This window comes from Scardinius erythrophthalmus, assembly GCF_964197995.2.
Source record: "Scardinius erythrophthalmus genome assembly, chromosome: 23".
NCBI classification, from domain to species: domain Eukaryota; kingdom Metazoa; phylum Chordata; class Actinopteri; order Cypriniformes; family Leuciscidae; genus Scardinius; species Scardinius erythrophthalmus.
The window spans coordinates 20,527,966-20,550,893 of NC_138243.1; the positions used below are offsets into that span (position 1 = coordinate 20,527,966).

The 22,928-nt window shown below is 38.0% G+C and overlaps 2 protein-coding genes across 3 annotated transcripts in view; one reads left to right on the top strand and one right to left on the bottom strand.

Annotated features, from left to right (window-relative positions):
• esama (endothelial cell adhesion molecule a) overlaps positions 1 to 4,653 on the top strand; it is a 43,158-nt gene extending 38,505 nt beyond the window's left edge. Inside the window, exons 5-7 of the mRNA XM_081353581.1 lie at positions 785 to 907; positions 1,764 to 1,893; positions 2,911 to 4,653. Coding sequence (XP_081209707.1) covers positions 785 to 907; positions 1,764 to 1,893; positions 2,911 to 3,364 — 707 coding nt within the window. The 3' untranslated portion in view covers positions 3,365 to 4,653. The remainder of the gene's footprint in view (positions 1 to 784; positions 908 to 1,763; positions 1,894 to 2,910) is intronic.
• Positions 4,654 to 5,455: 802 nt separating this feature from the next.
• On the bottom strand, positions 5,456 to 16,333 carry fez1 (fasciculation and elongation protein zeta 1 (zygin I); the record flags this gene model as incomplete). Of its 2 annotated transcripts, XM_081353740.1 has the most annotated exons (10): positions 16,122 to 16,333; positions 13,999 to 14,368; positions 12,387 to 12,486; positions 10,195 to 10,281; positions 9,641 to 9,806; positions 8,879 to 9,153; positions 7,615 to 7,695; positions 7,409 to 7,484; positions 7,150 to 7,215; positions 5,456 to 6,478 (listed from the first exon to the last, which is right to left on the bottom strand). In XM_081353740.1, exons 2-10 carry the CDS (start codon positions 14,313 to 14,315, stop codon positions 6,462 to 6,464), a joined length of 1,185 nt encoding a protein of 394 aa, XP_081209866.1. In that variant the 5' UTR covers positions 14,316 to 14,368; positions 16,122 to 16,333. The 2 variants fall into 2 exon arrangements, with proteins under 2 accessions (XP_081209866.1, XP_081209867.1); XM_081353741.1 differs by lacking the exons at positions 5,456 to 6,478; positions 7,150 to 7,215; positions 7,409 to 7,484; ... (3 more) ...; positions 10,195 to 10,281; positions 12,387 to 12,486 and having other exon boundaries at positions 13,995 to 14,368; positions 16,122 to 16,252.
• Between the last annotated feature and the right edge of the window lie 6,595 nt (positions 16,334 to 22,928).

Genomic DNA, 22,928 nt, shown 5'->3' on the forward strand with positions numbered 1-22,928 from the left:
AATATGTTTACATAATGTATTCATTTCAATTTTCTTTCTAATAGTCTCTCTACTAGGCAGTTTCACATTTCAACATGTTTCCCCCAAAAGGAAAAATCCCTAATGTTTTTCAGTCACGTTTGACTGTATGTATTTTGTGGAAAAGAGGTGAATTTTTGAGGAATGTCCCAGTCACTAACAAAGAAAGCACCATAAATATATACTAAAAGTCATTTACGTGACTCGGGATCCATTCGCAACGGTTAACAGCTCACTTGGAGATAAGGTTATTCATGAACATTCACTTTATTTTGGTTGGTTTGTCACATGACTATCGCATGACTTTGTGATACAGCACACAGGTCATTGACTACTTTTATGATACTATGAAGGTGCTTTTTCATCCTTTTTGAAGCTTGAGCTTCAGAAAATTATATTACTCAAAATATTTCCTTTTGTGTTCCATGGAGGAAAGGAAGTCATGTAAGTTTTGAACTGTGAATAAATTAATAAATCATTTCAGTATTTTTATTTTTGGCTAAACTAATCCTTTAAGCATGATGGGGAAACAGTTTGGGCTTAGATTAAACCTCAAACATGACCATAATTATATAATTCTCGAGGCACTGGAATAAAATCCTTAGATATCTTGGATAAACATTCCTGCCATTCAGCTGGCAGGACTTTATCGGTTACTGTTACGCGATCTCGGTTTCAAATATTAGATTTTTTTGGGACCTCTGGCTAAGTTATTTCTTTAAACATGCATGTCTGACTTTAACCTCACACTGTTGTGTTGTTGTAGATGAAACGGCAGGAACTTTAAAACTGAACAATCTGAGCAGTAATATGTCAGGAAAATACGTGTGCACTTCATCCAACTCTGCAGGAGAGGAGACTTGTTACATCAACCTGGAGGTCATCACATGTATGTACTGCTGGTTGGTCATTACATAAACTTGTTCAAAAGTTTGGGGTCAATTTTTTTTGTGGATCTTTTATTCAGCATTAAATGAAGTGACCGTAAATACATTTACATTAAAATGCCATTAACTTTCTATTCATTAAAGAAATGTGTTACGGCTTCCACTAAAACATTAAGTAGTGTAACCGGTCTTACTCGACCCACTTCAAGTGGGATTCGAACCAGGGTCTCAGCGTGGTGGGCTGGCACATTAACAAGGGGTCTTTAGCGATGAAGACCCACAGCCTCATGAGATCAACCTCACTCCCATCCAAGTCAACGGCACCAAATGAAGCCGGTCCTACTCAACGTGCGCCGAGCGAACCAGATTCTCTTAGGCAGGCGTGCTAATAAGGACGCTAAAGACTGCAGCCTCTAGCGCTCTTCTTGAGGCCAGGGGAGTGAGGTTTACACACACTGCTCGTACTGGTCTATGTTCGTTACAGTAGCACGACTGTTTTCAACATTGACAATAATTAGAAATGTTTCTTGAACACCATATCAGCATATTAGAATAATTTCTGAAGGATCATGTGACAAAGACTGAAAATTCAGCTTTGCCATCTCAGTAATAAATTTAATTTTATGTAAAACAGTAAAAATACAATATAAAACAAAACAATAGAAAACAGTTATTTTAAATTGTAATAATATTTCACAGTATTACTGTATTTTTGAATAACAGTTATTATTATTATTTTTAAATAACAAAAGAACATAAGAGACTCTCATAAGAAAATCGTATTGACCCCAAACTTTTGAATGGTAATGTATTTGTTTATTCTGTCTTTCATTAACTTTACCTGTTCTTTTTGTGCAGCAACTAATGCTGGGATGATCGCTGGTGTTACGGTTGGTTGTATTGTGGCTCTCATTCTGATCATTCTCTTCCTCTTCTTCATGTGGACAAGACGGAAAGACACAGAGGAGGATTTGGCCAATGATATCAAGTAAGATAATTATGATTTATTGATTGATGTGACGTATTAAAGTCTTCTGCTCCCACAAACACTCACAACAAGCAATTGAATGCAGCAAAAAGTAGGAGTTTATTTTAGACAAAAATAGGGGACAATAACTAAAAAACAACAGGCCAAAATAACAAACAGGAAACCTGTAACTTGGGTTATTCCTAAATCAAAGCAAAAAGCAAAATAAAAAAACATGTTTTACCTACCTATTAGCTATTCGTAAACAGGAGAAATTGCATTGTAAAATAAATTGGCACTAAAGTAGTACTTGTACTTGATTCAATACAATTACCAGTTTACGCCGTTTTAACAATTCCACTCCCCACAAGGAGCATACCGGTAGTTACATTTTGTCATTTACTCAGCCTCAAGTTGTTCCAAACCCATATGAATTTCTTTCTTCTGCTGAACACAAAGGAAGATATTTTGAAAAATGTCTGTAACCAAACAGTTGTGGGTCACCGTTGATTTCCATAATATGAAAAAATTATAATAATAATACTATGGAAGTCAATGGTGCCCCACAACTGTTTGGTTACTGAGATTCTTCAAAATATATTCTATTATCTTCCACATAACAAACAAATTCATACAGGTTTGGAACAACTTGAGGGTGAGTAAATGATGACAGAATGTTAATTTTAGGGTGAACTATCTCTTTAAATAATCTTAGCGCATTGCACAAAGGCTAAAGGCACAAAGTTAAATAGGCTTAGCAGGTTTCACAAATGCTAAGAGGATGTCTGAAGCAAGAGAGTGGAACTCAAAGAACGGATATCCTCACTCTGCTTATATCCGCCAAGCCATTCCAACCCATTCGTATAATCAACCAGACCTGTCACACTCTGAGTGTTGAGAACGTGAAGAACACAAACTCACGTGCCCACACATATACTGTACCCTCCCACACAACTGGGACATATGAGTAAAAACACCAGTACGTCCAAGAACATGACAATAACTTGTGTAGACACTAAGTGTTTTTGTGTGTTACAGGGAAGATGCTCAGGCTCCCAAACGTGTCTCATGGGCCAAGAGCGGCACTGGATCTGACATCATCTCTAAAAACGGCACCCTGTCCTCCATTCAAACCAGCTCTTACCCGCGAGACTCGCACAATCACCACCATTACCCTCACTCCGACACCGCATCCATCACCACGGCCACGGGCAGCATAGCCGCCTACCGCGCACAGCCTCCTGCAGACGCCAACCTGGAGCGCTCGTTGCCGGGCTACAACACCAACCCCACCCTGCCCCGTGGGCCATCGGGACCCCCCAGCACCAACGGAGGCTCCCATCACACCTCAGTGCCCCGGACAGCCTCTGCCCAGCCTCAGATTCCACGTCCGCCAGTGCTGCCCACCACCGTAACTGCGGCAAATATATCCCGCATGGGAGGGGTACCCATTATGGTGCCAGCGCAAAACCAGGCCGGCTCTCTGGTGTAAGACCAATCACTTCTGCTGACCTCACGTCTGCGTTCTTACAAACTGAAGCACATTGGAAAAGGATGGACTGGAACCGATAAGCTTTTTGCCTCTGTATTGAAACAGCATGGTGTAATTTTCTTTATTTACATTTTTTATTTTATTTTTTATATATAAGTAACGTAAACAAAAAAATATTAAGATGCTCATTGTTTTGTTTTATAAATTCATCGTTTTTTTTACTGTCCAAAGTATTACTGAAAAGCCTCTCCTTTCTGTAAAGAGGAACTTGTTGAGCGGTAAACAAAAAGACATTGAGATGTTTGCATTATTCACATTTCTTTTCATGAAAAACATTTTATTTTTGTGTTCTTGTTGCTGTTACTGCTTTGCTGATTGTTCTTTTGCAAACTAAAGATGCTAATTTGCCTTGATGAAAACAAATGAAAGGTCTATTCAACATTATTTACAGACACTCCTCATTAATAATTACGTTTACATACGATCAATAGCATATGTTTCATAGCCGCATTGGTTAAAGGAAATATCGAGGACATCACTTAAAGTGGCATCATATTAAGTTGCTATATTTGCCTTTAAATGTTTTTTTGGCCAAATATATTTCAAAACAAACCAGTGTTGTTATCTCTTAGAGATATATGGTAGCGTTTTTCAATTTAGAAGTGTAAAATTTGGCGGTATCTTAATCTATATTGGTTTTGTACCCCATGATTCTATTTTACAACTTCGATAATGTATTGTATTGACTATGTAAACAATAATTAAAAACATTCATTCCTTTACCTTACTGTAAATAAGGTATTTATTTCTCATTCTAGGTCTGTGGTTATTTAATGGCAACAAATAAGTTCATGATTTATCTGGTGGATACAAAACCAAAGATTTCCTGTTCAGTGGTTGTAGATGTGTAAGTAAAAGGGATTGTAAACTTTATAGCAGACAACGAATCACAATAGCGTATCTGTAAATATGCCAAAATTCATGTTATATTATTTTTTTATTTACCACATTATTCATAAATGCTATTTAAACACTGCTGTGTTGTTTTTCTTCTTTTTTTCCAAACAAAAACTTGTATGTACTCAACTGTGCAACTGACTGTTTTTCCAAGCACAAAATATTTTTTATTTAATTAGAAATGTTTTATTGCCTGTACCCATGTCAATATTTTTGTCATCTGCAGACTGGATAACCTCAAATTGTTCTGTAATATAGGACATATACCGTCTATGGACATGAAAACACTTTGTATTGATATTTTGAATAAAAGAAACTGGCTGTAAAAATTCAGTCTAGCTGTTTTTTTACAAAGAAATATACGTAGTAAAGTTACGGTCATATATTTTCTATCTTACAGTTCATATGTGAATTTGTTTAATTGTTAATTAATACACTTTTTAGAACATATCTGTTAATGCTAACTAAGGCTGAAAATAAGATAAAAATCCACGATAAAAACAGTCATGCGCATTATTTTTCGCGCACTTTTCAACGAAAGCTTTTAGCTAAGTGAATGGTTAAGAAGATTCAGTTGACTCTTCTAAAAAGAAGACAGCGGAAGGTAAGATACTAATGTTTTATAATTTCTAGTGATACGTTATTAATTTTATTTGGAAAATATCAAACATAGCACGTTATGTATTAATAAATAAGCTGCATTTTAGCAGGGTCAGTATTGCTAGCAGCTAACTTAAGCTAACGTGACTGGCAGTAGGCCTAACGTTAGATCTCCACAAATGAATAGTCAAGATATTTACACTAGCAAAAATTAATTAGTGTTTTTATATAACATTTGATATATTTCAAATATTGTTTTTAAACATGTAATGATTCAATTAACGTTAGATAGTGATTCAACAGACAAAAGTACAAATGAACATCACGGTTTGTAATATATTAGAAAATCCCTTCATAAAGGTAAAATGCCCCCGAATATCAGTCCCAAGGGACTAAACACCGCTTAATAAATAATTATAATGTAAGTTAATATAAAGCAGATCTAGAAAAGTCACTCACACACCACCATGACTCTGGAAACTTTTTTTTCTTTTTTCAAATAATGAGTTGGCTAATGGTATTATCAACAGTTTTGATGTCATCTGTTTATTAGGGTTAACAAACCAACACTTATAAGCATAATATTTCTCTAAAGGCCACATCAAAAATCCTTGTGCTTATGATTATCTGCGTATGACTGACCTCTAGTGGAATGTTGCGGTATTACAATGAATCAGTCATTCAGGTTTTTACAGGGTTTGACATTTATTGGAACTGTAACTCAGCAATACTTCACATTCCTCCATGTCCCTTAGTAAATAAGAAATATATACATTAAAGAAGCACAAATCATGAATGAAAGTTAAAGTTAATAATAAAAAAAAAGTTTTATTAGATAAATGGATCATCAAAGAAACCACATTATGTAGAACTATATTTAATTCATACATAGGATGAAAAAAAAATCTTAGGTTACCCAAAATAAGAAAAGTCACAAGGTTTCTCCCTATAACTTGGCATTAATGTAGAACACTAAAACATGCTGTATCTTCAACCAACCTCTGCTGAAATGAAGCCACAATACTAAAACGGCAAAAAGCAGAATGTCTGGATGGATTATTTTCAAATGTGCTCTCGAAATCAATGCATCTGCGCCTTCAGAAGATTGTGAATAATGCCCTTCTCATCATCACCAGTGTTCAGAACGGATGTGAATTATCAAGTAAAATGCCTTATGTTATGCATATCTTTCAAAATAAAAATAGTACCTGATCGTAGAGTTAAACCGATTATAGGTCACCTGTTTTACGCTTACACGTTCCATATGGCTTTTGGCCTGAAGTAACGTACATAGTAGAAAACATGTAAAGCACCAGGCGCTGTGGTATGAACGTCGTGGATATGTGAATACAGGAAGGGCAGTGAGATGAGCAAGGTCAAAGGTCATTAGATAAGCAAGAGAAGGATGGTTAGATGTTCAGGGTCCCTCGCTGATACTGGGTAAGGGAGCTCATGCAGCTGGGCTGGAGAACTGAGAGAGGAGAAACGAAGACACCTGGCCTCTCCACAGTCTCACCAACAGCAGATCACGCTCAGGACTCTAGGTAGGACACAGAACTGCAGGATGGAGATATGATAAAGTATTAATGGGCTCAGTGCTACTAAAAGAATAAGATGTTCTTATTCTTATTCTAGAATAAAATGTTCTTCATGTATATTTATTTATGAGAATATTTAGAGCTGGAGAACAGTTGGGAATCCAGTTTTTGAATTAAATGCATAATCATCTCAAAAGGACAATTTCGATTTCTTACATTGCCCAGCCCAAAAAAAAAAAGTCGTTGTTTGGATTTAAATAGGCAAATGATTAAGAGTCAATGATTGGATCATTATTGCAGTGATTAATTTGTGTAGCTTTTCATATCATGGTCATATTCCAGGATGACAATGTCAAGGTTTTTCAGGCTCAAATTGTGAATCATTTTCACATTGATTGGCGTGCATTTCACTTTAAATTCATTGAAAGTCTTTGGGATGTGCTGGAGGAGACTTTACAGAGTGCTGGACTCTTGCATTGAAGATCTTGACCAAAAATTGATGCACCTCTTGATGGAAATAAATATGATCCATTTTTGTTGGGGCCGGGCCATGTATATTTATCTTTTGACCTATTTAAGAGCCACAGTTAGTTTCTCTAAATTCTCTTAATAAATAATAATACTATATAAATCAATCACAATAAAAATCTCAAATACAATTCTGGAACAGTGAAAATATTTTAAATTTACCTTTTAATATATAGTCAGTCAGGAGGGTTGGGACCTTCTCACTGTCTTCTTTCATGGCGTACAGAACTGCAAAACAATATTACATTTTAGTTATGCAATTTGCAGATACTTTTATTCAAAGCCTTCAATGTACACATTTACATTTTTATCAGTTCAAGCTCAAACCCATGAGCTTGGCGTTGTAAGCGTCATACTGTTTGAGCTACAGAAGAGCCCTATATTATATAGTTGAATTATTAATGCAGTTCAGTACACTTACTTTTTGTGAGCATTTGCAAGTCATCGACAGATGGAGGAGTCACTTTTTTCTCATATGGGATGACTGTGTTTAGGTACTTTTGACCACACACAAGAAAAACACAGACACAGTTTACGATCAGATTTTATACCTGCATCCAGTATATACTGTATGTTTAATCCAGCATAAATTGAATCCAGCATTTTAACTGAAATGCTCCTCCTCACCTGTTTTTCTGTCCCTGAGGTCCCAAAGGTCTGTCTGATCCCTGTCTGCAGGATGTTGGACAGACCCTCCATGCTGAAGCGCTGGAAAACATTAAATAAAATATTTAGAACCAGAGGTTTCTGTTCTCATACAGTACAGTGCAAGCTAGAGGAAAGATCTGGTAAGTATTTAAAACTATTAATTTTATTTCTATTGTTTTATTTTAATTATATATAAATATATTTCAAAATAAAATATAAATAATTTAATATAAATAATACAAATATATTTTTAAAATTCATAATATAAGCCATTTCATCTAGCCTGGGTTTCCCCATGATCCCTTGAGCGCAGCGCGATTTTATTCACGCTGCTAGGCAGCCTGGACACCATGGACCAGATTTTCGCCTCAGCGAGGGAACCAATCACAGAACGGGGAGGGAGCAGCAAGACGATGACGACGTCTATGCAACACACCAAAGCAGTTTGTTTATATCTATGGATCCAACATGGCAGCAGACGCGAAGTTACCTTTCGATGCAGCCTTAGATAGTGTTCTAAGTAGTTTAGAACGCAAGTTTATTTCCTCGTCGAATTTCTGTCGCTCTACATACGTCATCTGGTATAATTGAAACGATTGGCTATGAGCTACGTACAGGCGCATTTGATAGATATTCGTAGCGCCCAATAAACGGCTCTGGGCATTTGTAAACCACGCCTCAAATACGAGAAAATGAACATGTGGTTCCCAGACCACGTCTCAATGAGAAAGAGGTCTGACGTTAGCCAGGCTACATTTCATCAGTCATAAAATGAAAATATTTATCAGTTTATAATAATGGCCAAAAAGAAATATTTCTTTACACACTACTTCCTTTTTCTATACCCAGTTTTGACAAAAATAACAACAGCTTTTCACTTTTATTGGATAAAATCCCAGGCTTCCGAGTTCAGGAAAATGGTGCATAGTATATTCAGTTTGAGATTCACAATTTGCCACATTTACTACCTCTAGTCTCTGTGTACAAAATGACTTAAATGATCATCCCATCCCTGTGAGTTACTTCCATGATGTAATGGAATCACAGCGGCATTACAGTAAGAGGAAGCTCGTATTGCCTTCACAGCTCATACTGCAGGGGAATGCTTCCTCTGCTCGTCCAGTAAGTGCTAAGTGCAGCTAAAGAGTGATGGGCTGGGATCCATTAACCGTAGAGAGAGAGATGTCTGTGTCTGGAAACTGAATGGAGGTAAACATCATGCATCTACTTTCAACACACTTACTTTCGCAGGCATGCTCCCAATCTTCTCGGAGCGAGTAGATCCTTGTAGACTCATTGTCTTGTCCTTACGCCTGCGCTTGCTCAGCTCCCTTTGCTCCTTCTGTCTGTTCTGCACCTCCATTAGAGCTGTGATGAAGGTGTTCTTCACCTCTTTCTCGAACTCCAGCTCGTCCCTCCGGGCCAGCTGAGTTACCAGTTCCTCCGAATACTCTCGTATCGCCGCCTCCACCCGACACAAGATGTCAAGCAGCGCCGAGCTCGGCATCAGCCTCAGACCTCAATGACAAACAGCACAACCGCATCCAGTTTCAAAAGCGAGCAACACTTGACTTTCACACTGTGAGTGTGACTAATGTTAGGATTTAACGTAATATTTCTTTAGTGTTGCTTTCAGTCGACATGGGCTATTTTTCATTCACTTTTGTTCCACTGCATCTTTGGTTTCAAAAACATGATCTGTTTCATATGTCCGTGGGAGTGGTTTAAAATAGAAACTATTTTCTCAATAGACATCTGTTTCTATTCCTGGGGTGATGTAAAGCATATTTACATTGACCTTGATCTAGTAATATAAAGGTACTTCTCATAATAATGACTTTTGCTGATGAACCTCATGCTGTTGCTTGTATCTTAACCATAAAGATAAACATAATCTATTACCTGTCCATGTAGATACCAACTAAATTTGAAACTTTTTTTACCCATCTTAATGTATAGTTTCATCTGAAGAATTTATTTATTAATTGCAGGTTTATCTGTGCACCTTCATAAGAGCAGTTGTTGTTCGAGGCCTGAGACAGCATGCGGATCTCCTCCAGTAGGGAGGGGTTGCTTTGAGAGGAAGAGACACCGATATCATCGTCCTCCTCTTCCTCTGTCTCTCCAGGATCTGGTGAGTTTTCCATCATCTCCACAATCTCCTCAATCACCTGGTGAGGGAATAAATAACAGATTTCAGTGGATGTTTAAACAATTTTAAGGACACAAGTAGAACTGTAGTTTTGAATTTAAGCTTTGTACACAGTGAATAAATGCAATCCCATAAATAGCACACTTGATTTTAAATCTAGCAAAGCTTTAAAACTAGGCTACCGTTCAAGTGTAAACCTGCCCGATATAAACAAACCCTCAAACACAGTATTAGGCTACATTTATCACCAAGAAAATGCTGGCACACTAATTTATTAACCTTCTGAAGCATTAATTATTTAATTAATTATTAAATCTAAAAAAATTATAATTCTTTACTGTAAACAAGCATTCTGGGTTGTTTTTTTTTTTTTACCAGTGCAACACATCTGTTTAGGTTAGGCTCACCTGATCAGCTGTAATTAGAGGTTCTTCACGCAGACAATTGGCATTTTCATTCTTCTCGTTCATCTCATCCTCATCTTTTTCATGTATCTTTAAAGCCAAGACAATGAAATATTTCACAACATGTTTAGGAGCATCAGCAGTATCAATAGGACAAGATGGTAGAGAGTAATGGCTCCATATAGTTCCATTACACTCATTGGTAATGTGCTGAGGAGAGTGCTTTTAAAGGTAGCTTATAGAATGCTTGACAGCTCTTCTGGTCCACATTGATGTACAACAAAAACCTGACTACTCATCTACAGTACTTCACTGCTAAAACTAATCAAAAGCTAACATTATTAGATTACCCAGAGTCATCTGTGTTATCATGATGACTGAATATAAAAGAAAATACGGAAATGTCTGCCAAGTCAGGCATGGAGACTTCTGTAAGATTTTTTCGTGATATAGAAACTGTTTATTGCAGAGCTTGTGACAGGCTGAATGTCAGAGAAAGTAGATCAAGTTAGGTTTTTGGCAGCCAGTGACTGTATTTGCTGTCCATTTGGCATAAACACACCACACCCTGAATCGAGAGGGCAAAGCTGTACTCTCACATAGTGCTGCAGTCATTTGCTCTGAGGAAATAAGTGCTTTTTCAATTAAGGAGAATTATATTATTTCAAGAAGGGTTTTTCATTGTCCAGTGCTTCAATGGTAATTGCTTTGCAACTTAATTCAGTTCCATTAATATAAATATAATTAATATTATTATTAAAGTACCCTAACAACAATTAATTTGTACTGATATTATTAACATGATAATAATAATAATATCAATATATAGATAAGTATTAATGTACTATGTGGCTATATGTAGAAATTAGAAACCCTTGTTTTTAGCAACACCAGTGGTCGTTAAGTGAACTGCAGCCAGCAACTTATTGCTGGTGCTCTTAACATAAAAGAGACTGAACGTGATTCAATGCCTTGATATACTTACGGCAAAGCTCTTTTTCGTTCTTTACTTAGAAGTAAAAAGATGTTGCTTCGATATACTGTTAACGAACATCCAGACGTCATCCATGCTGCTGAGAACGACGTTTAGATGAAAATGTACTGTAAATATGTGGTGCGCACTTTCCTCTCAATAACAAAATAAACACACAACAAAAATGACAGAGGTGAGAAAGCAGCAGTTAAGAAAGAATTGAATCATATTGATGTGGATATGTTTGCACCAGTTCTGCAATTCATCAGCATCATGTCGACAGATGAGGTAACATAACACTGTTATGATAGTTTGATTAAAAAGTATATATGTAGCTCTTTCGACATTATCCTGAACATTGTATAAGCATTTGTCTCATGTGTCATAGAACGGAAGAGAGGCTCTCGGGAGCGAGTGTAAAGTTCACATCCTTTTGATTTTCCCGGCAAAAACGTCATGAGTCCTTCACAAAAAATCAGTCTAGAGGCTTTCATAAACTACCTAGGTCAGGGAAGGTCTTGTTTTTTAAAGCTACACTGTGTAGGATTTTCTCCCATCTAGCGGTGAAATTGTTTATGACTACCAACTGAATATTACTTTCTATCCCCTCCCATTCCAAGGGCGTTTTAACTCCTACGGTGGCCGTATTATTTCAAATCTGCCGGCAGTCGCGAGTAATCTCCCCCTCGCATTCGTCACGGTGCCACTGAGTGTAAAAATGCGAAAGGCGAAGCTTGAATTTCCAGGTATGTCCCTCTTTGGCTAATGTATTTTCAAGATGGAGGCGCAACATGGCTGCCGCCATTCGAGCGACTCGCTCGTATATATTCTAAAAGGCAGATTCTACGCTTACAAGAATACTTGATTGGTTGGTAGAAGTAATTACACATTAATGAGCACATATCATTTTGAAAGAACAAAGTGTTTTTTGCTAAGAATCAACTTAAAAAATTACACAGTGTAGCTTTAAGTTTTGTTTCTAGCTGTTTACACATTGTCAATAAAAGCTAATTATTAATACATACAAATACTTACATATAGCCCATTTAAAAGAAAAGGTTGTGCATGCATTAGTAAATAATTTGTTGTCCATAACATTTTATTGTACTATAGATGTAAAGTATAGTCATATCCTATAGCACTAATCTATACAGTAACCCTGCAGGAAATACAAATCTATTATCATGTCAACAGCATGAAAGTTATCAGAGCAGATGTTTACCTCCTGATCTGAGAGGTTGCCATTCAGTGTTTCTGAGGCGGGGTCATCCCAGCTGGACACAGAGGAGGGGATGTAGTTGTCAGTCAGAGCATCCCACACACTACAAAAACACATGCATGGACATTTATATACACAATGTTCCAACCGACACACAGTGAATATGAAACAAATGAGACATTCATTCTCAGAATTATTAATAATACATTCTTTAACAATGACTTTAATAAGAAATTCCACTTATATGTATTAATTATGATTTGTTAGCACTGGGAATGTAGAGACAGATCCAATGTACAGCATTCATTTTATATGCATTTGTGCACAGCAGTGACGCTACAACATGTTTAAGTTGCTCTTTAAGTAGATGCTTTCCATGTTTATATAACCAGGCTAGTGACAATGCTTTCTTTCTCCTTTCTTTCTCTTCTCTTTTCTGTCTATTCATCTACATGCCGAAATTACTCTCCACACTTTCTTTGTGCCTCTGTCTAGTCATCCAGGGAACAAGTGGCCATTCAAAGTGTGCTGATCTCTGAGGGCATACAGACACAAGCCTACCAGCCTCCATGCCAGCCCTGCAACAACACCAAACTGGTACAGACTCATCGTCTACCCATATGTCATTGTCTGAAGGAGTTTCTGTTTACTGTCTGAAGATCTCTAAAAGCAACATCTTATCTAGAATATTTACCAACCTTGGGTTAAAAAAAGGAATTGCAGCAGGCTTATTTCTGTAATTTGTCAGATGCACAGCCACAGGCTGAATTCTAGCGGAAGGACAGATTTGTGTCTGAATTCAAGCCAAGAACAAAAGCCACGGGCAATGAGAACACATCACAGCGGGAAACGTTGAAAATAACATGCTAACAAATCATAAATTAACAACATATTTACAGCACAAACTAAGAGAGTTATGAGCAAGATGCTCAAATACTGGAAATCCCAAAGACATACTCGTTTTTATCTCATAAAATGCTACAGATTGGAAAAAAGCATCCAAAAAAAAAATATATAAATAAATATAATAAATAAAAATATATTTGAAGCAAATGCACAACTATAAAGCTACATTTCTGATGTTGTAATGCTCTCTTTTTTATTTCCTTCCAATATTTGTGTATATTTTTGCCATTAGAGTCCCAATCAGTGATGATTTTTGAAATGCATGTGCGCTATATTTAGACCAAGAGATTTTTTTGTCCTGTTTTGCGAGAGGCAGATTTGACGGCAAAGAGAGGATGGTGACAGGCTGCCAGCACAGGCAAGTCAGGCCAAACAAAAGCACTGAGGCGTATAAAAATTTGCTGAATAATTCACGGCCAAACCATGGACACATGCACACAGACAGGCGCTGGTGATGGACAAAGGGTGTTTTTTATAAAGTTTGATTGACATGGCAGTTGGCAATGTCCTCACTTTGATTGGCAGAGAGAGCCAACTGGATGGGCATATTTATCACCACAGTGATAACAATGCCCATACATGTATTTGGTGATACTTAATGGTGCAAAAACGTGAAGCCAATCATCAAACTGCACAATTAATTAATAAATCTACCTACATGTATTTACGTTATATATTCTGGAAGTGGAACAGAAAAGATCTTGCTTACTCTTCATCTTGAAGCCTCTCCTCGTCCTCCTCGGCGTGAGATTGGTTGCGAATGGGTGCCAGGCCTTCTGTCTTGGTGTTGTAATTATGGAAGCACACATTCAGCTTCTCGTCAAATTCATTGACCAGGTCCTCCATGGACTTGAAGCTCATCATCTCGGAGAAGTTCTCTAGCTCGGAGAAGTCTTCACGGCACAGCGGGGCCAGAGGAATTGTTTTGTGAGGCCGACATGGAGGATGCTCTGATTCGAGCTCCTCCCTCTTGCAGGGCCGCAGATCCTCGAATTCCTCATCCAGGCACACCAGAGGGGCCTCCATCCTGATGCCCTCTTGATCACACAGTCACGTGGAGGTCGGCACTGCAGCAATCCCTGATTAAAAAATATAATAAACGTCAAAATGTCATTCGACATCTCAAATCACCGTCTAAAACAAAACGCTGAAAGTAAAATATTTCCAATCGTTTTTCACTTTCATCTTAAACAGCTAAAACTGTATTTGAATATGAAGTTATACAACAGTAATGGCTTCCTCCGAGTCAAGAACATTTTGTACGGCTTATTTAATTATTGTACAATGAACATTTAGACTTATGCAATTTTTCTCAGATGACATCTCGTTAAATTAATTTCTTTCTCTTCCACTAAGCAAGCATGGGGCACGAATGACTGCATTTCGCTCAAGCAGAATGAAAGTAATTGTGTTTAATTTGCATGGCGGTAGAACCTCTGGGATTTTTCCCAATGAATTCCTGGTCTGTGAGGCAGCCAAAGTCAAACAGCAATTATAGCTACTGCTCAATCAAATTCACTTTCTCGAACAATTAAAAAAATAATAAATGCTAAAGTATGTACAGTAGCTTTTTTCTGCAGTCATTATTGCCTTATAATACACTATATAGATTTAAAATATTAATATTTATTTTTAGCAAATTAAATATTACAATATGAGCTACAAAAGCTAATTTTGCCCAAAACAGATGCTATTGCATTCTCTTCAAGTCAAGATGACTTGAATGAAGATTCAATCTTCATTGGAATGAACAAGTTCAGTCTGAAAGTAATTTTAACATTAGTTCATGCGTCCTTTTTCGCCCTGTGATCTGACAGGTCCCATAAATGAGCTTGAAAAGCTTTATCAGGCTTAACGTCAAAGCTAAAAGACTGCAGGATAAAAATCCATTTAAAACAGGGTTGCATAAGCTTTTACCCCAACATCACATTTGTCAGCAATGTGATATTACTTTACCCCAGTGTGTATGTATCTGTCTGTCAGAATTAAGGTCGTGACCTTTTCCACTTACTAGTTTTTGGCTACCCATTGATTTGTTTTTCCACCACCCATAATTCTGTGGCTATCGGCAAAACCAGTTAAAAAAAAAAACCTTAACATCAAAATCCAATGACCAAAGCACAGAGGTTATTCAGTGTTACAGTGATAAACTGCTAGCCCTTATTCACAATTCCTGGGGAAGGGGGTGGAATTGAGCAGGAGTGTAAATAGCATATTGACCTCAAATCAATCGATGGCAATGGAATAAACCACTTTTGCTGTGCGACCTCCATTGAGGATGACGTGATCTAAATGTGCATTACATTCATATTTATCATCGTGCTGATAAATGCAAGAGATATTTTTTAAATACACTACTTAGAGGATAAATTTGTATTACAGAATGACTTTGTGAGTGTTAACATTGCTTGCGGCAGGTGTGACCTATGTTTTGAAAAATGAATATATCATGTCACAAGATAAGATTAATTGACGAGCCATGATGAGAAGAAATATGGCGGACCACATCATAAAGCATGGCAAAGAAAAAAAATAGAAACATCCCACTGTAACGGTTGTAGATGAAGAATTTCTTTAGGTCACATGGATTTGAAAATATTTTTGATTATCCTAATGGAGGAAGAATATTCAAATTGTGCAATTTTAAAATTAAAAATAATAATTATAATATTTTTTCTACAAATATGTACAGAATGAAAATGGAAAAAAAGAAAGGGATGGATGCATAACGGATGGAGATCAAGGTTACCAGAATACCAAGAGGGAATAACGGGAAAACAATGGCGGGATGAAGACGGAGTGATGGAGGAGAGAGAGGGAGGAACAAATTACCTGCAGAAGAATCTCTTCTTGTATATCTGGGTAGAAAGAGCCCCAGCTATTCCAATATAGTCAGAGCGAAAACACCATCAGCAAATCCTGGTCGGGATGAAACAACACTGACACATTCATTCCCATCACACACACGCAAGCACTGTGTCGTGATGGCCGCTCAGCTCACTGTTCTAGTCCACGGCGTCTTGTCTAAGCCAGCCGAGGCGCCGAGTGTTGTTTTCTGATCATTAAGCAGAAGCCGTCCTCTCCTGTCCCACGGAGCCTGCGCATTGCTACGGCAACTGACGGAATCATCCTCCTCGCCACCCCTCCCCCTTCTGCTCCTCTCCTCATGCACCTCACTCTCTCCGCCCCCTACCCCTCCCGCTCCCTTTCTCTCGATCTGCCATAAGCCAAATCCTTCCATATTCATGAGGAAGGAAAAAAACAGAGGTAATGGAGAGAAGCTGTAGTGGGGCTTTATTCACACCTTGAACTCGCTTGTCATCGGACACATCAGGGGTCTCTTGGCAGGATCCCCCTCTCATTACCCCTCAAAGCACGCTCAAGGGATTTTCAATGAGAAAGCCGTGCTAACAAGATGCACACCGGCTCCTTGCTGTCAGTCATTCCTATTGAGATTAAAGATAGAAATGTGGCAAGATTACAGTATATTAATAATGTTGCAGGGTCATATAGTGTATTAGTATAGCATAGTGGGGTCCAAAAGACTGAGAGCTCTGCTGAAAATGCTTCTATATTGTTTTTTGTTTTTTTTATCATTTAATAATTGTTATACAAATTATATTATTAGTATAACTTTAAGTGAAAAGTTAAAATTAACACACCATCAAATTTCACAAATTTGATTATTTAATTTCTGTCATGACCATGTTTGGCATGGTAATGGATATGACACTAGCTGTGTTTCCATTAGTGACTTAGTGACTTTTTTCACAAATGGTATAACTACTTCTGAAATGTTTTGTGACAATTTTCTTAATTTTTTAGGGGGAGTTTTGTCACCTTGTCACTCTTGTGGTGTTCCCGGTCAAAAATGACCGGACTACAGAAAATAGCTTATAAATCACTTGTTATATGCTATATTATCACCCAATATTGGATTCAATCTTTTTTTGTCAACTTGTTCTCTTTCAATTAGGACTGGTTTTATATTTATATTTGCACCTGATTAATCGTAGGCCTCATTTATTTGAGAGTAGGCAGCTCATTTTTCAAGTAAAAAAAAAAACATTATTTTTGAATAATTTTGGAAAAATAAAATTAAAATCTGAAGAAAATTGCCACTGATGATCACACTAGTCTACTTTAATTTTTCACTAGGAATTTTGTTTTGAAAAACTTTTATTTTGTACAAAATGGCACAGAGTTACACTTGTGGTGTTCCACTGGGCCATTGAGGGCCACTGTTTCAATTGGCCATTGAAAGTGTATGGTGAATGGAGTCCTAATTGGAAGAGAACAAGTGGACAAAAAGATTGAATCCAGTATTGGGTGATAATATTGCATAATGAGTGATTTATAAGCTATTTTTTGTAGGCCGGTCATTTTTGACTGGGAACACCACAAGAGTGACAATGTGCCATTTTGTACAAAATAAAAGTTTTTTAAAACAAAATTCCTGTTGAAATATTAAAGTAGACTAGTGTGATCAACAGTGCCAATTTTCTTCAGATTTCATTTAATATTTCCAAAATTATTCAAAAATAATGTTTTTTTTACTCAAAAAATTAGATGCCTACTATCAAATAAATGAGGCCTACAATTAATCAGATGCAAATAGAAATATAAAACCAGTCCTAACTGAAAGAGAACAAGTGGACAAAAAGATTGAATCCAATATTGGGTGATAATATTGCATAACAAGTGATTTATAAGCTATTTTTTATAGTCCGGTCATTTTTGACCGGGAACACCACAAGAGTGACAATGTGCCATTTTGTACAAAATTAAAAAATATTAAAACAAAATTCCTAGTGAAATATTAAAGTAGACTAGTGTGATCAACAGTGCCAATTTTCTTCAGATTTCATTAAATATTTATATAGTCCGGTCATTTTTGACCGGGAACACCACAGGGGAAATTGGGTTGTGAACACCACACAAGGGTTAAAGGAATAATGGATTCTAAACCTCAAATAAATGCCACAATCAAGACCTCGAAGCAGATATGAGGGAGAAACACCCAGAAACACCTCATATGTGCCGCTCACAAGTATAATAAGGGTCGTTCCTTACCATTAATGCTTGGAAAACACATCTCCTTCGATTAATAATAATGGCTAGTGCAGTGGCTGGGATATAGTACATAAACCTACCAACGTCCGTTACCATGGTTTTTGGAATTATTTTACTTATTGCGAGAGCAAAAATGAAGTTTTAGTCGCATAACATCAGTTAATGGAAATGCTGTCATTTCGCAATAGTTTTTTGTCGACATTTAGAAAAAATCGCAAAAGTTGATATGTTTGGTCTTGGCAAAACAGATCTACACTGCTGCTGCTGCAGAGCAAGTACAGGGTTTGCTACTGCCGATACATAGTAGACACACTGCTGTGAGCAAGTAAAACATGCTGCTGCTGCTGCTGCTGCTGTTCAATATAGCATGAATTACCCGGAGCAGATCTGTACAGGTGGAGCTGGGGAAGGGGAAGGGTTTCTGAAAGTACGCTGCAAACTGCTACAGCAAATGCTGACAAAGTATTTGAGGGTTGAGTATAGAGCAAAGAGGTTGAGCAGAGTTTCATGACAGAACTTTTTATTACTGACAGAATTGTAAAGGTTTTTATTCATTTTAAGGCAACATTTCTTTGTTTAAATAAGGATGCGCATTATATCAGTAAAAAATTGGTTGCCGTTTTGTGCCTTTAATTGTGCACAAATTTGCTTGTAACAATTAAAATGATATATTTTAGTTTTAGTGTTTTATTTGTAATTTAGTTAGACAAAATAGAATTATAATAATCTGCAATTTATCAGTTATCAAACATAACATGAAAATAATTATTGACATCTGTATTGGCCAATTTTTGTGTGTGTGCATTTAACAGAGTAACTCTTCCATCATCTACACATCTTAATCTTTAAAAACACTAATTGCTTAATAGTACTTTTAAATGTAATATTTTGTAATCTCAAAATGAGTATCAATTTTTTAAATGTACATTATAAGTTATGATACCCAAATTTGCTTGTAGCAATTCAAATAAAAAAAGTTATTTTTAGTTTTTTATATGTAATTTATATTTTGTAAAATACTGTAGAATTTTGATAATCTGACATTTATCAGTTATCAAACATACCATGAAAATAATTGGCATCTGTATTGTCATCTATTGTATGTTAATTGCATCCTATTTCAACTTTTCAAAATCTTATATTAGATATTTAATCACAGATTGCCAATGTGGTCTCAGACTTTTGGACCCCAAGATTTGTCTGACTCTGTACGCCATCCAGTGAGTCAGAGAGACAGAAATGCAGCAAAGACAAAGACTGTGATTTAAAGGACCTGATGGGGCATAAAGAGCCAGTTTAGTTTAGTCATCGTATTGCCCATCCGCCCTCTACGTCACACACACCTCCTATGTGTTATCCCACTCTCCCTGCTGCCCTTAATCCTTCACGGCTCTTAATCGGCATCTCAGCCTTTAAAAAGACCCATACAGTTAGAGACGCTCTCCTGCATGCATGTGTCTGCATGCATACAAGCTGCTCAAAATTGGCTTGCCATATTCCAGGGATTAGCATCTGATTTTGTGGATTACAGACAATGCTTTCACAGTTTTGAGCAGATGACTGTGGGAAACAACAAGAGTGTGGCACACGCTGCCTTAATAGAGCTTAGACATCACAGGATGTCCAGTCCTTATATAGTAAAGCTTCCTTTCCATGTGGCCAGATTTACTCAGAAATGTGTTTCTGTGCTTGAAGCTGCGTGACTAAAATACAAATGCAAGTGTACTTGCATTATTACTACTGGCTGCTTGAAAATGGTGATACAGTTTGGTTCATTTGTTGGCTGTATGCTTGTGGCACTGCTTTGTCTAATAGACTTCAAACCATGCGAGTCCATTAATGGTTAATATGAAGGAGGAGAGAGCAGAAAGTAACAGTAGTATGAAGGGGGAGGAATATTCTGCAAAGCTCAAAGACAAATATGACATCATCTCATATGGGAGTGTCAATCATTGGCTAATGTATTCAATAACTACAAAACGCTTAGATCATAAAACAATAAAAAAAATTATCATCAAAGCTGCATGGTTTCGATGCAAAAACCCTCTCAAAACAACATTAAGCCCCTTCCACTTGCCAAACCAAAAACAGGGATGTATTTCTTTAAAAAAAAACTCATAATCATACTTTATTTAAAAAATGAGGTCACAGATTATCTTATTCCTTATGTTAAAAGTTCACTCTCCATCCTTATTACATTAGCTGCAATTAAAAAAGAAAGAGAAACACACACAATGACCTGATTTCCCGTGCAAGACTCCCCCTCCTCACACAGATGCAACTCTCCTCCACAATACAGTCAAAAGATTCGGGATGACGGAGGCCCCATCGCCATGGTAACCGGGTTTGTGCAGCTGAGCATTGCGCTTGGAGCGGTTGCTGTGGTTATTGGTGAAGGATTGGAACTGGCCCATTAGCTCCACGCCTCCAAACACTGAAGGCCTAAGAGGTCTGAATAATTTGGCCACTTCATTTAACGAGCTAAGATGTTGTTTCAGCTGGCATTTACTATTTATGCTGTGATAGCAACTGTATGCTGCCCAAATTAACCTCCAGTTCTTAAGTAGGACAAGATGGTACTGTCACCTTTGACAAAAAATCAGTAAACTAAATGAAATTGACATTGACATATTTATTCATAAAAAATTTATAATTTATTAAAAGTTTGATGATAATAATAATTTGTCGTTATTATTAGCAGTAATAGCAACAGTAATACCAACTAGATGTACCGCATCGCGGTACAAAATATGACCGCCGCTCAGGCCTGCACTGGCTTTCCACAAAAATAAATGACGTCGAGTAATTTGGCTGTATTGCGTGTTTATGTATATACCTAAAAAAAGTAATAGTATGTGCATGTCTTTCTGTGTGTGTGTGTGTCTGTGCGTGTATGTATGTGTGCGTACATGTGTGCGCGTGTGTGTTTGTGTGTGTGTGTCTGTGCATGTGGATTTGTATGTGTGTGTATGGGTGTGTGTCTGTGCGTGTGGATGTCAGTGTGTGTGCATGCTTGCGTTTGTTTGTATTCCTGCATGTGTGTGTGTGACAGTATCATCCTAAACCAGCAACCCTTCGCTCAAGAGCACCATCTACAGGCCGATGAGTGTACAGTCACTAAATGTGCACATAAATGAATTTATTTTATACCCCCCCATGGATGAAATTCTACAAAACTTAGCAGAGGATACCCCCAGAGGATGTCAAGTTAATCATACACATGAAATATGGTGCAGTTCTGAACATCTCCACTGAAGATAGGGGCGATTAAAGCAGAATAATATTGCATTTTAATTTTTTATGGGAGGGGCGCAAATCACAAATGAGTGATTATGGGCTAGGTTGATGTGGGCCCTTAAGAGCAACATACCATAAAAATTTCTTCATCCTCGGTGCCACGGTTCAGGTAGTTATTTAGGAAAAACTGCCTTTTTTTGGGTTTGGGGGGGCCCAGTGCGGGGGGGGGAGTGGCCCCCGGGGACCAAACGAAATTTTTCTGTAGAAGTCTAGTGGGGCTACATGCCCACCAAATTTCATGTTCCCTGGTGTTTCGGTGTCCCTGGTATCGTTGACGAAAAATTTACGGGGGCCCCAGCGCGGGGGGGGGGAAGTGGCCCCCGGGGACCAAACGAAATTTTTCCGTAAAAGTCTAGTAGACCAACATACCTTAAAAATTTCTTCATCCTCGGTGCCACGGTTCAGGTAGTTATTTAGGAAAAACTGCATTTTTTTGGGTTTGGGGGGGCCCAGCGCGGGGGGGGAGTGGCCCCCGGGGACCAAACGAAATTTTTCCGTAGAAGTGTAGTGGGGCTACATGCCCACCAAATTTCATGTTCCCCGGTGCTTCGGTGTCCCTGGTATCGTTGACGAAAAATTTACGGGGGCCCCAGCGCGGGGGGGGGGAAGTGGCCCCCGGGGACCAAACGAAATTTTTCCGTAAAAGTCTAGTAGACCAACATACCATAAAAAATTCTTTATCCTCGGTGCCACGGTTCAGGTAGTTATTTAGGAAAAACTGCATTTTTTTGGTTTTGGGGGGGCCCAGCGCGGGGGGGGGGGGAGTGGCCCCCGGGGACCAAACGAAATTTTTCCGTAGAAGTCTAGTGGGGCTACATGCCCACCAAATTTCATGTTCCCCGGTGCTTCGGTGTCCCTGGTATCATTGACGAAAAATTTACGGGGGCCCCAGCGCGGGGGGGGGAGTGGCCCCCGGGGACCAAACGAAATTTTTCCGTAAAAGTCTAGTAGACCAACATGCCATAAAAATTTCTTCATCCTCGGTGCCACGGTTCAGGTAGTTATTTAGGAAAAACTGCATTTTTTTGGGTTTGGGGGGGCCCAGTGCGGGGGGGGGGGGGTAGTGGCCCCCGGGGACCAAACGAAATTTTTCCTTAGAAGTCTAGTGGGGCTACATGCCCACCAAATTTCATGTTCCCCCGGTGCTTCGGTGTCCCTGGTATCGTTGACGAAAAATTTACGGGGGCCCCAGCGCGGGGGGGGGGGAAGTGGCCCCCGGGGACCAAACGAAATTTTTCCGTAAAAGTCTAGTAGACCAACATACCATAA